The sequence below is a fragment of the Simochromis diagramma genome, unplaced genomic scaffold, assembly GCF_900408965.1.
Source record: "Simochromis diagramma unplaced genomic scaffold, fSimDia1.1 OVJJ01000618.1, whole genome shotgun sequence".
NCBI classification, from domain to species: domain Eukaryota; kingdom Metazoa; phylum Chordata; class Actinopteri; order Cichliformes; family Cichlidae; genus Simochromis; species Simochromis diagramma.
In genome coordinates this window covers 11,572,815-11,588,569 of record NW_024387423.1, presented here as the reverse complement: position 1 = coordinate 11,588,569, position 15,755 = coordinate 11,572,815, and the positions used below count along the sequence as shown (strand labels likewise).

General features: G+C 40.1%; 1 protein-coding gene across 7 annotated transcripts in view; it reads left to right on the top strand.

Moving 5' to 3' along the window:
* Nucleotides 1-15,755, top strand: part of LOC120722193 (protein spire homolog 1-like) — a 37,283-nt gene that overhangs the window by 16,686 nt on the left and 4,842 nt on the right. Inside the window, exons 4-14 of one of the 7 annotated variants that reach the window (XM_040013072.1) lie at nucleotides 380-505; nucleotides 5,884-5,955; nucleotides 6,191-6,355; nucleotides 7,371-7,457; nucleotides 8,002-8,131; nucleotides 8,726-8,767; nucleotides 12,460-12,510; nucleotides 13,488-13,651; nucleotides 13,749-13,842; nucleotides 14,081-14,223; nucleotides 14,811-14,984. In XM_040013072.1, the coding sequence (XP_039869006.1) occupies nucleotides 380-505; nucleotides 5,884-5,955; nucleotides 6,191-6,355; nucleotides 7,371-7,457; nucleotides 8,002-8,131; nucleotides 8,726-8,767; nucleotides 12,460-12,510; nucleotides 13,488-13,651; nucleotides 13,749-13,842; nucleotides 14,081-14,223; nucleotides 14,811-14,984 (1,248 nt within the window). The remainder of the gene's footprint in view (nucleotides 1-379; nucleotides 506-5,883; nucleotides 5,956-6,190; nucleotides 6,356-7,370; nucleotides 7,458-8,001; nucleotides 8,132-8,725; nucleotides 8,768-12,459; nucleotides 12,511-13,487; nucleotides 13,652-13,748; nucleotides 13,843-14,080; nucleotides 14,224-14,810; nucleotides 14,985-15,755) is intronic. The other 6 variants (XM_040013073.1, XM_040013074.1, XM_040013076.1 and 3 more) reach the window with 6 other exon arrangements.

Here is a 15,755-nt window from a genome sequence, read left to right as displayed (position 1 = left end):
TGTTGTTGTAGCCATGAAACCAGTAATCAAAATAGTCAGATTAATTATTGTCATTGTCATGCCAGCTTTTGTTAGATTGCTATATTTTAAATTATCTGATCTAATACAATGCTTTGCAAAATAATAGCTTGTTATTGTCTTAGCACAAAATCAATCAATTAATAAAGTCCTAAATGACCTGAAAACCTGATCAGGCTGTCAAATAAACAAACAAATCACAAAGAAAATCTTGAAACTTAATGAAGTGAATGTAAGAGCGTGAAATTTAGAAATGAATTGTGTGTCACCCTAAATGTATTGTTGATTGTTGTTTTTGATTTTCTTTCAGTGCAGCTGTGTGAAGTGTGAACTGAAAATCCTTTTGCTTCCTCTGTTTTAGCTGTGCACAGCTCATCTACCCAGTGTGTCAGATGCACCCAGTCATTACCAGGCAGTGTGCCGAGCCCTGTACACAGAAACCAGAGAGCTGCGCACTTTCTTGGAGAAGATCAAGAGTGCCAAAGAGGTAAGGTCCTATGATAAAACAGATCAGGCATAACATTATGGCTATCTGCCTAATATTGTGTGAGTCATTTTGCTGTCAAAACAGCCCTGACCCATCGAGTTTTGCTGTGGTATCTGCACCAAGATGTTAGCAACAGATTCTTTAACTCCTGCAAGTTGCAAGGTGGGACTTGTTTGTCCAGCACATCCCACACATGCTCAATTGGATTGAGATTTTGGAATTTGGAGGCCAAGATTTCAAATATCTCAACATCTCAAACGTGTGGTTGTGTTCCTCAAACCATTTCTGAACCATTACTGGTTTGTGTTAGGGCACATTATCCTGCTGAGAGAGGCCACAGCCATAAGGGGGTATTGTATTGTAAGCATCACACTTCCTCTGCCGGCTTCCTTTCTTCCCATTGGTGCCAGGTGTTCCCCAGGTTAGCCACAGCCATGAACCCGGCCAGCCATGTGATGCAAAGGAAAACGTGATTCATCAGACAAAACCACCTTCTTTGATTGCTCTGTGGTCCAGTTCTGATGCTCTCGCGCCCATTGATGATGCTTTTGCTGGTGTACAGGGGTCAGCATGGGCACCCTGGCTGTTCTGCAGCTATGCAGCCTCGTACACAACCAACTGTGATGAACTGTGTATTCTGACACCTTTCTATCAGAATGGATGACATTTTTTGGCAATTTGAGCTACAGTAACTCTGTTGGATCAGAACACATTGGCAAGCCCTGTCTCCCCACATGAATCACACTGCCTCTGCCGCCAATGACCCTGTTGCTGGTTCACCGCTTGGACCACTTTTGGTAGATGCTGACCACTGCAGACCAGGAACACCCCACAAAGAGCTGCAGTTTTGGAGATGGTCTGACTCAGTTGTCTGTGAGGAAGAGATGATCAGTATTATTCACTTCACCTGTCAGCGCTCATAATGTTATGCTTGATCAGTGTATGTTTTTATATTGCTAACACACATAGGATTTACAGTATTATAGTAAAAAGCTATGTTTACATTAATTGCAGCCAAAAATACTTAGTGTAGTATTACTTAATCAAAGAGTTCTCAAATATCTTGCAAGGATACCTTCATAATTGACTTAACTGGATCTGTTACAGCCTAATTTGATGATGGACTGGCTCACAGATTTCTTCATGCTCGGAAGTTAGCTGTCTGCCTAAGATGACCGATGTCATGACAAATTGTGCTGTGTCCAAATTAAACAAGAATTTCCATCAGCCAAAAGTCAGAAAGGCAATAAAAGACAAAACAGAGGAAAATCTGCATAACTTAAATTTTTAATGATGGATAATAACGTTATGACTCACAGCTAATTATTTAGCTGACCACTTGGCTAGCCCTGAGAACAACTAACTAACTATTGACAGAGAAGACAATTTTTATGTAACGACCATAAATCTTATCTTAAGTATCAAAGATTCTTATAAACCACCTGAATGGTTTTTAGTTATATCACCATCACTAGGCTGGACTGTAGCTTACAATACACATGAATGTGACTCACAAAGACATGAAGACAGTATGTGTGTGAAAGCCCTGTTTACTGTGTGACAGCGCAGAAGGCAGTCAGCTGATGCAGAAAGGCATCCGTGGGAATGGCTGGGGAAAGAGCGAATGAATTAATATACATGCGTGCTCAACCTACATTACTCATACTGTGATATAACCACAAATGATTCTGACTCACAGCTTTAAAAATGAAGATTTTATTGTCTTCATTTTATGGGCCGCTCATTAATTCGAATATACATGAATACATGGAATAGAATGAGAACAGAAATAAAACTACTGATTTCCTTATACAAGAACAAGCTATGAGGTTACAAAATAGCAACACATTTATGGTGACGGTGATGATTAAGAGCAAAACACTTGCAGTGGCAATTTTGATATAAACTGTTAAGGCAAGGGTGCTGTGTGCGGGTGACATGCCATGTACTGACACCCTCCCAGCTGACAGGTTGAAGTGAGCCACCATGAAAAAAATAGTGACATGTTTGTCGTGCATGTCAGACATAGATGACTAAATCTGCAGACATGCTGACTCTCAGTCTTCCAAGAGCGCTGAGTTCAGGTTCTCATAGCTAGCCTTCAGCCTGGCATGATCATGAAAACAGTCCTATTGTAGTGGCTGGAAGGTTTGCACCATAATATTTTAACAAGTTGTTCTCATACCACCGAAGATTAATTCTCTCCACAGCATTTTGTTGGTGTAATGCCTGTTGTAGGCAGGGATCCTGGCAGGTGATTTCTAATAATGTTCCCTAGAGATCGGTGATCAGCAGGTTTGCACAGACACAATGCAGATCTTTCTAAATCTTTCTAAAGAAAAGTCTTTGAGAGCAAATGTAATGCCAGTTGGCAACGTGATTCTTTTACCAAAGATGTCTTATTGACTCATTTTTTTTATTTCAAGTCATGTCTCGTTGCTCTGTTTTTATTTTATTTTTCTACCCAACCATTAAGATCACAGGCAGGAGTCATTGTGGACTTTGTTTTCCTTGGGAGCATTTTGGAGCTCAGCTGTGGGTTGGAACAGTTTCCTTAAGGAGCTGTGTGCATGTGTTTGTACGTCTCACCTCAGGGTTCCTTCCTGCTATGCACTACTGCTGCTGCCTTTTCACTGCGTGTAATGCATCTGAATGAATACAGGGGAGGATTAGGTCAGTTACGCAACTCTTAGGAAAGGAGACTTTTATTGCAGAGTGGAACAGGCTAAGACAGAAACTTAAATTTGAGGAAAGTTGGGGGTTGCAGTAATTGTAAACTGAAGTCGTTACCATCGCTGTGTTTGTCATTTGTTAAAACTCAATAGCATACAGACGTATTTCTTGTAGTCAGTTTTTTTTTACGTGCCAAAAGAACTAGAGTCCATTGTATAGTTTTGCGATGGTTCTTGTACCACATAAAATGTTGTACCATTTATACTATAATAGAAACAGAACTCATGTGTGGAACCTATAATGCTAATGCTAACGAATGAGCTTTCCATCAGCCTCAGCTCTACTTTTTGTTTTGTGCTAATTAACAAGTTTAGTAATGCTAACACATATTTAAAATAGTTAAAACTATGAATAATATACCTGTTAAACATCACCTTAGCATTGTCATTGTGACCAACTATGCCATTCTTCTCATGCAATGTCAAAAGACCTTAGCATGCTAAAGTGCTAAAGCAAGATGGTAAACATAACATGCTAAACATCAAAATGTCAGCACAAATAAATTTAAAAAGTTAACACGGTAAACAGATTTTATTAACAGTTATTTACCATAAGTAAGATTAACAATTCCAGTAGCAGTTATATTTTCAAACCCCATATATATGTGAGAGGCACTAGCAAGTGAAAATCTGCGAGTCACTTCAAGGTACACTCCTGTCTAATACCCATTATACTGTTTTTTGCTAAGACATTCCTTACTAGTGTCCTTTGAGGCAAGAAAAATAGAATAGGATAGCCAACTGTGCAGGAATACAATCTAGGCTATTCAGCAAATGCAACAGAAGAAGTCAATAAGGGGCAGATTTAATAATGTGTTGCATTAAAAAAAAATACTACCAGTACTTACAAAGAGAGCACAGTGACAAGTTTGCATGTAAAAGCTGGGAACTCACAGATTTTTGTGCTGAAGCTATTGCAAATGTTTTTTCAGGATTTTCTTTCTTGAGGCAAAAATGATGGATACATTTGCAATATGCACTTTACTGTTTATTGCTCAAATTTTTAGCACCAAAACAAAAGCATGTCTTATTTTGTTTGTGCTTGATGGTGAAATTAACTGTGATTAAGTAAAAATGATGCTATTTTAGCTATTTTGGCCCGTTAAAGAAATTTGGCCCTAAGAATTAATAGTAAGCTGATATAAGAAGCAGCAGCATAAAATGAGCGGCATCTGCCATTTCCCCTAATGACATATAGATTCATCCCTATTTAATCTAGACACATCAATCAGCGTTTAGTCCGTGTACAGACTCGTATACCTGCTACCTAACTGCAGATTCTCAGTAATTATTCTGTAAAGAACCAAATGTGCCTAAATTCCTTTCAAACCCATTGTCCTGTTTGTGTGTTTTGGTGTTCTTTGTTAAACACATTTCAGAAAAGTCCATCTTCATCCAACCATTGCTACCAGACATCGCTGCCAAATAAAGCCCCTTTAACTTTCCACAGAGATGCCTCCTGCTGCTGAACAGCAACTGAATTAGTGGTGATTCACAGACAACTTGTGCTCCTATTTGCTCAGGGTTGCGTGCTTCTTGTCAGCTGTTAAGAGAGAAAATGAATGAATAATATCAACAGAAGGCAGAATTACTAAGGTTTTACATGCAGTTGGCAAATGCCCTGAATATTTTATTTTGTGGCCCCTTTAGCAGCAAAAAGGTTTCATTCACATTGTGGATTACTTTTCATGATTTAATTAATGCAGAACACGTGGAAGAAGCTGCTCAAGTGGAATGGAAAATATGTTGCTTTGATCTGATCTGGAGTTTTGCTTTCCATCCAAATGAGATAATGGTGTTTTACAGCAGTTGAACTACGCTGTTGTTATGCTCTTCACTGGCTAGATTATCAGTGATTTATTTTGATGGGCTATCATAAAGCATCAGGGACCATCTTGTTATCTTTTGACTGGAGTACTGTACACACTGTAGACATATTGACTTGTGATGCACCAAAAAGCCTGTTGCGAGTGATGTTATGTAAGCAGTCAGTCAACACAGCTGTGCCCCCGTAGGATGATGGTGAATTCTAATTTCCCCTGTGACCTGAGGTTTTAACTCGGCAGTCAGCTGGGCAAACTCCCGTGATTGTCTTACCAAACTTTCCCCTCCGGTGACATGATCAGGACAGCATCACTGCAAAGATTAACCAGAGGAAACACATTTTCAGTCTGTCTACTGCTTTTTACAAGCTTGTTATGGTCTCATCCTGTTAATATAAAAGTTAAAGGGGAGCATTAAAGGGGACTTGCTTCCATACTTCATACTTCTTGTCATAATGTCTCAAATTATTAAATTATTAAATTATAATGTCTTAAATTATTATTATTTTCCAATAATAATAATAATAAAGATATGCATTAAGCTTACAGTTCTTACAGCTTGAGTTTCTGCGAAACTTTCCAGTAAGAAAACTATGATTTTACAGAGGGGGATCTTTAAAAGTCTGGAACTAATAGTGAGTGTTTGAAGCCAGAGACTAACATCAGGAGCTGCATAACAGGCAGCATGAGAGAAATAAAGATTTGTGTAGCTGTGAATTCAAAGCTATTTGAGTGAAGCCACTTAACAGCTTACATATGGGAACATGTCTTGTTATTTCCCAAAACAGCACTTTTTATATTTGATCTTGTTCTTTTTCACCAGAACCTCCGTAAGATGGAGGAGTCATCAGAGGAGCCTGGCCGAGACCTGAACGAGTTACAGAATGCTGACTGGGTATGCAATGTTCAACCTTTGACTGTAGCCTCAAATGTTCACGTGAAGATATCTCCATGAATTCATATATCACGGTAAACACACAGTAATCAAAGAACTTCTCAGGAACCATGCTGAGATTGATATGGCCACGGCACATGATGATGGCGCCCTGTTTCCCTGTTCTGTGTGCAAGCAGAGGCTAGCCTCTCTTTTCTACACTGGGTTCCTCTTTCACTACTTCTTCTCCTCTCAGGCTCGATTCTGGGTTCAGGTGATGAGGGACCTGCGTGAAGGAGTCAAGCTGAAGAAGGTGCAGGAGCGTCAGTACAACCCTCTGCCTATTGAGTACCAGCTCACTCCCTATGAGATGCTCATGGATGACATCAGGTCCAAACGCTACAAATTGCGTAAAGTCATGGTCAGTGTCAAAACACGTGTTGCAGCTTTGAAAATATTACTCGAATGCTGCACTCAGTGCTGCACTGTTGTTTTGATCCAGCAGGGAAACGCTTGCTTCATGAAAATCATAAGGTTGCATTGATTATTATTGGATACTGTATAACTGTGCCTTTCACTAATGTGATGAAATGATGACTGCATACACTCAGAAAATGTTACGTTACATTTAATGGCATCTAGTCAATGGAAATTTCACTTGATTGTTTTAGATTCTTTTTATACCAAACATATTTTCCTTAATGATTTAAATAAATAAACCTTTGATTTTATATATTTCAGCTGCATTTTACTCAAACATGGCTTCATGTTTACGAGGGCAAATAATCACTTTTTTAGTATACTGTTGAGTTTTGTTTTTAGTCTTTTAAGGCTTCAGTGTGATACCTGAAGTTGTTGTGTAAGTCCACATCTAGAAAACACACCACCACAGTTCAAATCATTTAATGAAATGCTCCAGAAAACGGTACCATAACGGGTTGCTTTGGTGTAAACTTGCATATGCACGACTTTACTCTTCCATTTGGCATTATTCATAGCAAAACTGAAAACTTTAAAAAATATTTTGTAACTATTGTGATCGCTGATTAAAGTCTTTCTATTTAGCAGTGAGGAGTTGCTGCTTTTATATTAGAACCATTATTGAATATTACTAGTTTTTTGACTGTCAGATGACCCAAGCATGATTTAACATCTTGGGCTCTGAGAACGACGCTGGAAAATTTGACAGCCTTGATGATAATTAAAAATAATCATCAATCTCAGCCTTATGTATGTGGTCTTGGGTTTGGTTGTCTTGCAACAGAAAATTTAAAAATGTCCATATATACTTTTTTTGATATTGTGTTTTTTTATTATTTGAGTTTGGATTATTTAATTTTTCCATCCATCATGTTCTCCATCTAGTAAATGACCTCCTGAAAGAAGCAGCGTTTGTCTGAGCTAATATAAGCAGACCAATTGTTCCTTTGCTTCAGGTCAATGGAGACATCCCACCAAGATTAAAGAAAAGTGCTCATGAAGTCATCCTGGAGTTCATCAGGTCCAGACCCCCTCTCAATCCTGTGAGTACTAACAAATCTGATTGATTTAAACATTAAAACTGAGATTAAACCAATAACCCCTCTACACATTTGCAAATTAGTAAACACTCTGAAAAAATAAGGATTTTTAACAAAGACATTTCCTGCTTCTAACCTGGTGTTATTTGTGGGAAACACTGTGACTCTCATGTCAGGAGATGGTTTATAGGTTGATTTGCTGTTGCTAAAGCCAAAATCATCCCGATGATTAGACTTGACTATTTCCACTACATGTGATCGACTGTAAATTCAGACTCTGTAAAGCGCTCGGGTGTTCACGTCTCACTGCAGCCTGAATTTGGAGAAATAAAGGATTCTGTGCTGATATCAATCTTGCAGCAGGATTAGCAGGCTGCTTTTTCAGCAGTGCTCGCATCTCTCAGCAATCAGGTGAACAATCAGTCAAAGTAGACCCGAAGAGGTGAAGAGAAGCAGGCCTGCGGGCTACAACCCTGTACATTTGTGTCAGTGTTGGTATGCTCCCTTTTTCACTCTGTGCCACCCATCATCAACCCACACTACTTAGGTGTCAGCTCGGAAGCTGAAGCCACAGACTCAGCCTCCTCCCACGCTGCACGAGCGGATCCTGGAGGAGATCAAAGCAGAGCGGAAACTTCGCCCGGTCTCTCCTGACGAGGTCCGCAGAGGAAGGCTGGGTAAGGAGGTGTCCCACTTCATTGTCCCTGCTCTTGGTATCTTTTAGTCCCGTTGGTGCACACTCACGTGCACACTCCCATACACATGCAACCATACTTCGCTCTAAAATTTTAAGACGTTTTAAGCTGAAGTATGGATCTGATGCCTGCACCTCAGAATCACATAAGAAGTGTGCACTAGCTTCATTACTTTGAGCTGTTTCTGTTCTTTTATATGTTCCTACTTTGCTGCTGCTGCCTAACCGTTCATATTTGTGTTGCAACTAATGCCTATTATTGTTTTGTGGCTTATATTGTTTGCAACAGAGTATAAGTCGTATGCCACAATAATGCTAAGTGTCTGCAACTTCTATTAACACACTGAACCCAGTACTGTGTTGTCTGCAGTGTCTCCCCATTGGCTGACTTATTCAAAAATCCTCTTATCGCTCGTCATGAAAGCAATGAAAGCTTTGGGATCTGAAATAAGACAATAAGCATGCCATTTCAATTCTTTTCTCACTAAATACCAACTTCTTGTATGTACAGTAGTAAGTCTTGACTTGATGTGCCTCTATCACAAACAATAACTGTCCATGACGTTTCTCGTTGCAGTAATTCGGCCACTTAGCATGTCTTTCAGTTTTGACGCGTCAGGTAAAGTCTCCCTCGCTGCTTACCTGGCTTTTCATCACTTTCTGTTCCCCGCTTTGTTGTGGCTGCTCATCTGTTCTGTCAGCACGAACAAACACAGACACAGATACACACTTTTAATGCCTCAATCTGCATATTGTACACACATTTCATGTTGTGCTTCATCGTTTGGTGATTGCCTCCTTTGGAGGTGAAAAATGGACCCATGGGACACTGGTCAGTAGGAGGATGCTGATGAGAGCGAGGTGACATGAGTGGCATGCTGAACTACATCCACAGGCCATGCTTTAAACTTGTTAACCTTAAAACCAGGGAAATCAAATGAACGTTCAGACCATTTTTTTGCACGTTGAAATCTGAGGCAAAGCTTGAACATGAAAATCTCGAAAACCTTTAAAGATAAAAACCTCCTGAACCTGTCTGAGTATTGGCTAGTAAAAATACGAGGAAAACAAACAATCTGTCCTGTAAAGTCTCATATTTTAGCACACACTGATTCATTTCACATTGCAAAAGACAATTAGTGACAATGTCTGAATGTTATGTTGTTATATTTCTCAAATATTCAAAAAAAAGGTCTTCATGTTCAAACTTTGCCTTAGATTTCAGTGTGCAAAACAAAAGAAAATTCAAAAAATAATAGAAAATATTTGAACAGATCATTTAAAAGAAATCTTGAAAAGTATTTGATGTGACTTTATCCTACAGACCAACAAAAAACAGGCTTATGTTCAAAACTCACTGCCTTTCATTTGTCATAAAAGGAATCTTTACTTTGTGTAATATATGTGTTCGATTGGAAGAGATTACATCGCCTCACAGCCAGACTGAGATATTTAAAGTGTTTAGAGGTGCTAAAAACAAGAAGAATTTTATTCACGATGTCGCTGTTTTGGGGGTTTTTTTGCATGTAGCGTTCTGAAGTAAGGATGGTAAAATTATATCACTGCTTTCTATACAAACAACATCTCCTTCTTTTAAAAAAAAAAAATACTGTTGGCTGTTAAAATGATTGCAGCCTTGAGAAAACAGTTTATTCTAGTCAGTCTTCATGTTAAAGGAAATTCCTGTACCTCCTGAAAAATATTCCTGCTGTTGTTTCTTGGGAAAAGTGTCACCTTTTCCAAGCACTTAGTAGAAGAGAGCTGCCAGCTATCTAATCAAGGGTTGGCAAGGAACAGCCAAAAGCATACGTGACACCTCAACGTCTCCAAGAATCTATACAAAAGAGTCTTTCGTGTGCAGCAGTGACTTTGCAGAATCGAGCCAGTGCGCAGGTGGACCGGTGCGCAGCCTCATGCTCTGCACAGCATAGTAAAATATATAGTCTAAGATGACGAGCTACAGGCTACCAGCAGTGGAACATGCTCAGGGTTCAAATTTGGAGATAGTGTTGTGATTGCGATGAGGGAACAGTGCTCAGGTGGCCAATTTAGAATAATCCTGTGCTCCACTTTCTCTCCTACTGAAGCCAGTGTCTCTCAAAACAGCTCCCTCATTTGTGTTGTCTGTTGACCTGTGTAAAACCTTCCCTTTATAATCACTCATTCCCATATGATGTGACCATATTGATAACTCTGTACTTTGTGGGGATTTTACATTCCCGCTGACAAATTAATGAGTATGGCTAAGGGGAAATAGATTTCATGAGATTAAATGCTGCGATCACAAGTCTCAGTGAGGTATCATGTCCCTGCGCGCAGCGTTGGGCCTTCGTGATAGCTTATTGTTTTAAAGGCAACGTGAGCAGGCGGTGCTGCTTGGTTCTAATTAAATTGTCATTAAAATGTGACATTAAGTATTTTGTTTTAGTTGTGCATTAGTTGAGAAGGTTGATGCCACTCTCTCTGTGCTTTTGTTTAACGCTAGAGTCAGCAGGTGATTAGATTAGCAACAAGGGTGTGACTTGGGTAATTTGATTGGCTCCCTGGGGTCCCCTACAAAAAATTGAAAGGAAAATGTCAAATTAATCGATCCGTAATGGGAGTGATGTTTCAAATTACATAACGCTAGAATAAAAACGTAAGACAAACGTTATATTATACATAAATACATATTTAGGTCTAAAAACACTTAATAACAAAATTGTATAACATTACCCTAATTTTTGCTTTAATATCATAGTAATAGTAGTATCATAGTAATACACTGTTTGCATGTTGTTACTGTAGTTTTACTACAATTTTGTAGAAAAGTATATAAGTGGTGATTTTGCGACCTAACAGCAATACTGTCACCACATTATCAGCTTGTAATGGTACAACTTTGTAAAAAAAACTATATGCTACTGTGCAAAAGTCTTGAGCCACTCTTTGTTTCTTTATATTTTGCTTTTAAGGAGCCAGGCTTTCTTGTATCTTTTAAGTGGTCTTGAGCATTAGTTCTTTAAGCTTTCTGAAGTTTTTCTTAAGCCTCTTAACAATGATCTGTGAATCATTCAAGTATAAAAAGTGTTTGCAATATAACTTTAAAGACTTTGAAGACTAACGAGGAGGCAAGCCTGAAAATGCAAATGAACAGTGTCTGAAAGGTCACATCCTTAAGAAACAGGGGTAGCTGTTAAGAAACCATTCTTAAAGAAGGAAAACTGGAAGAAATGGCAGGTAGGTTTGCCAAATTATACAAGGACTGGACTTAAAATCAGTAGAAATAAGTCTGATGAATGAAACTTGAAAATCTGACATTTTCAGGAGGAGGGACGTAAAACCGCGAGTGTTCATAGTTATCTGTAAAACACGGTGGAGGCTCTGTCATGGTTTTGTGCTGCATTCCAGACAGTGTTTTTAAAATCTTGTTAAAATTGATGGAATTACAAAGAAAAACACCACTAATTTTTGATCCACCATCCAATACCAGCTAGAAATTGGCTGACAGCATGACAATGATCCCAAACAAACCAAACTCTCAAATCAGAACTCTTGCATGGTATGCAATGCAATGTTGACTTGAGCTCATCACAAGTATTATTCAAGCGTTTGTTCTATTTACTGCAAAACTACACAGCAGATGTGCTGCCCCTCCCTGAGCCTGGTTCTGCTGGAGGTCTCTTCCTGTTAAAAGGAAGGTCTTTTACCCCTCTATCTCTGAGTGCCTGCTAGTAGGGGACCAGTCGATCACTGGAGTTCTCTCTCTCTGGAGCCTATTCCATCTACCATAGAGCGAGAGCTGGGCTACACCCTGGTCATGTCGTTGATCTGAAGCACGGCTAAGATGCTTAAACATAAGACATAAAAAAATCAAATGAAACCTTAACTGAACTGAAAGCTGTGGTCTTTATGCTGAACTAAGCTGACCCATCTTGACTTAGCTAGGCAACATGAGAGTGATACTAAACTTCTTCTTCTAACCCACACAAAGACAGATAATATGTTAAAAACCATGTCTATTTTAAATCATTTTATAGACAAAATAAAAACATTTAATATCAGATTTTGCACTAAATACTTTAGAATCAAAATGACTCCTTTGTAGGGTCAGTATTTTAACATTGAGCAGTTATACGTTTCATGATGTAATCCAGACAACAGACCCATTTCCCTGTAGCTGCACACGTACACAAAGTATCCCAAAGTATTCTGTCAAACACAAATCTGTTTACTACTTCAGTCACTCCATTTTATTTGGATATAAACTGCAGGTGTACTGAGTGGTGAATTTACTTGTAGCCATCTTATTAAAGGAGGTCTCCCTTTTAGGTTTCGGCAAAACTCGCAGTATGCCGCAGGATTTATTCCGTACTGGAATAGGTAACGTATGAGCAATGCTGTGGTTTGGAAGGCCATGTTTGAATTTTAACCTAATGGTCTTGTCTGTTTTGTCTCCCCCCTGCCCGCCAGCTTTAAACTAATATCTCCTCTTTTTGAATATGTGAATGCTGAGACTTGGGTGAAACAAAGAAAGGGTTTAGAATGATGGCTGAATAGAGAAAAACTGGTGATGTAGGTTCTTAGGAATCTTTGGTCATAAAAAGACTGGGCAGCAGGAACAGAGCTCGTGTTGAGACGATGAGCTCATGTGGATGCTTTTCCCACAAACAAGAGGCTGAAGGGAGAAAGGAGAGTTTCAGGGTTCCCACCAATCCTATCAGCTGTGTTTTTTATCTGTCTCTTGCAGCACTCGCTTGTCTGCTTTTCCCATACTCCCTGCCTCCAAACCCTCTCATCAGGTTGTCTTTTTGCTATACCCAGAAATTAGTCAGAATCAGGCAGCTTGGTATTGTAGGTGGTTGATTTTAATGTTGTCTTTTCTACTTTTAGACTTTAGCCAGTAAAGAGTGTCTGTTTAGTAAATTGGGAAATTTGGTTTCAAGGACTTAGCTTTCCCTAAAAACGTTCCCTGGGGGTTGATATGGGAGAGAAGCTTTTTTTTTTAGGAGTCCACAGTTTAAATATTTCATGAAGAAGGCATCCATGCTCTGCGTGTAACACCGCCCTGCTCCTATGCTTCCCCTTAGGAAAAACTTAACCTTCGCCAACCTCTTTAACCTTTCGGCGACTCTCAAAACTCAGTCCTCTGTAACATCATTCATTGCATCCTTTCACCTCACCACCCACTGAAACCCACTACAACTTGAAAACTCTGTTTCCCCATATAACAAATGGGATAGTAAAAAAAAGATGCAAAGTATAACCTGTTTGGGTGCAAAGAATCCAGAGAGGATGTGTTTTGGGTTTCGTTTCAACTGCTGTGCCTGAATGACACTCTCCTGTGTGGCTCTATGCAGATGAGTTCAGCCCACGTATGGGCAGGAGGACATCCAGCTCTCTGTCTCTCACCAACGGATCTGGATCACCCAGAGTCGAACCCTCTGGATCTCAGTCAGTTCCTCAGAGAAAGAGGCTCCTGAAGGCTCCCAGCCTCGCTGAACTGGACAGCTCTGACTCTGAAGTGCGTTTCTGTGTATTAGAATTTTATTTTTCCTAGATGCATTTACTTTGTGCAGGAAAAGTGACGACTGAAGTGCATGTGTATTCTGTGCATTCAGGATGAGATTGTTGGACGCAAATCAGCGAGCAGCTCCAGCGTGGCGACATCTCTGATGGATGACACTTCCCCAGAATCTGTGCTGGGGAAGAAAAGTGAGTCAGGAAGCCTTTCGACGCCCCCTGCCTCCTTAACTAAGCTATCTGCTGGCAGTGATCGATGGCTTTTAATCTTGCAGCCTTGCCAGTCACGTTTCCCAAAGTCTTTTCATTTGAAAGATTATTTATAATCAGTAGGTCTTGAGCCAAAGATTAACCAATCAATTCCTTCTTTGCAGTTAAACTTGCTCTTTTTTTCTCTCTCTCTCTCTTACGTTCTATCTATGAACACCAGCTCCACCCATGTTCCTGCCCATCTCCTCTACACCTCAACCAGAGAGGCGTAAGACCCCCCAGAGAAGACACTCTATTGAGAAGGAAACGCCCACAAATGTCCGACCGTTTCAGCCGCCCTCCAAGCAGAGCTCCAAGTCCCTGGTGAGTCAGAGCTTCGTGTATCATTTAAAAATAAACATTTGGAAATAGGATTCAGTTCAGTCCAATTCAGTTTTATTTATATAGTGCCAAATCACAACAACAGTCACCTCAAGGCGCTTTATGTTATAAGTTAAATACACTACAGGGGCAGCCAACTGTCACGACTGATTGGGGGGTTAGGGGAGAAAGACAAGACAAACGACACACTTTGGAAGAGAGTCAGAACTGGACCAGATTGAAATCAAAAAACAAATCTACTAATGCGTTAGTTTCAAAGGATATTCCTTCGATTGCTGTTTTGACTTGTTCCAGTGGCTGTCAGTGTCCAGTGTGGTCAAATAACTTAATAATCAAAAGAAGCAGAGGGAGAACGAGATAAGTACGTAGAGCATCAAGATCTGTAGGGAAATGAGGAAGGATTGAAACTAAACACACATGCTGTCATCTCTCTTCTGTTTGCCCCTTTCTCAGGATTTCTTCCCTCCTTCTTTTACCAGAACCATCGAGTCCCTGTATCTGTTAAATTGCAGGCTTTCTGTTCTTCCTCCCTCCCACACACACACACACCTCCACCTTCTCTTGCTCAGGTTGGAATCGAAATCTCGCATCACTCCTGGATTCCCTTCCTTCTCCACCCTTCTCCCTCCACTCTGTGCCCTTTGTGGAGCTCCAACCCTATCGAGGTGTTTGTGTTGGGGTTGGTGAAGACACTTTTTGCTCTGTGCAGGAAGGTTTACATCCTTCGAAGAGACTCGGCCGAGGTTTGCCCGTCTCCCATCAGTCTGTCCCGTCATAATAACCGTAGCTGCTCATCCTCCTAATTCTTCACTAGATATCATTCACCTAGAGCAGGCTGAGGACATTGCTTTGGATATCTAACACAGTGGCTCAAGCGTATAGCAACATAGAACTAACAAAGAACTGTCAGAGCGTTTACAGGAAGTAACAGGAAAGACGAACATAGGATCAAAGATCTCTTTTTTTCATGTTTCTGAACACTTAAAAAGTGAATTTGAAGTTTCCTCTCCTCCTCGTTTCTGGTAACAGAGAGTAATGGGAAGAACCACAGTGCGTTAACTTGTCCTTCAGCAGTCAATCAAGGATTCATAATGTACGACTGTTACAAAGGCCCTGAGGATGCCCTGAGTAGCAGACAAACACACCTTGTGGCTACAAACATATACAGCCTCCCCTTACAATAAAACCACAGTCATCTAGGAGTTTCCCTTATTTAATATTGCTCTCTTTGTTCCTTGAGTTCCATGTAGACATGGTCAAGACCACATTAGGTGCCCCTCCTATGGGCTAAGAACAGGAAACTGAGGGCCCAATTCACACTGGCTCACCAAGATTGCACAATAGAAGAACAGGTTGGAAAAACGGCCCATGGTCTGACGAGTTTCTGTTTCTGCTGCCACAATGTCTGTATAAATACTTAAGCCTGCTGATGGTGTAATGGTTTGAGGGATATTTTCTTGGCACACATTTTGCCCCTTAGGACCAGCATTGTTTTAATGCCACAGCCTGCCTGA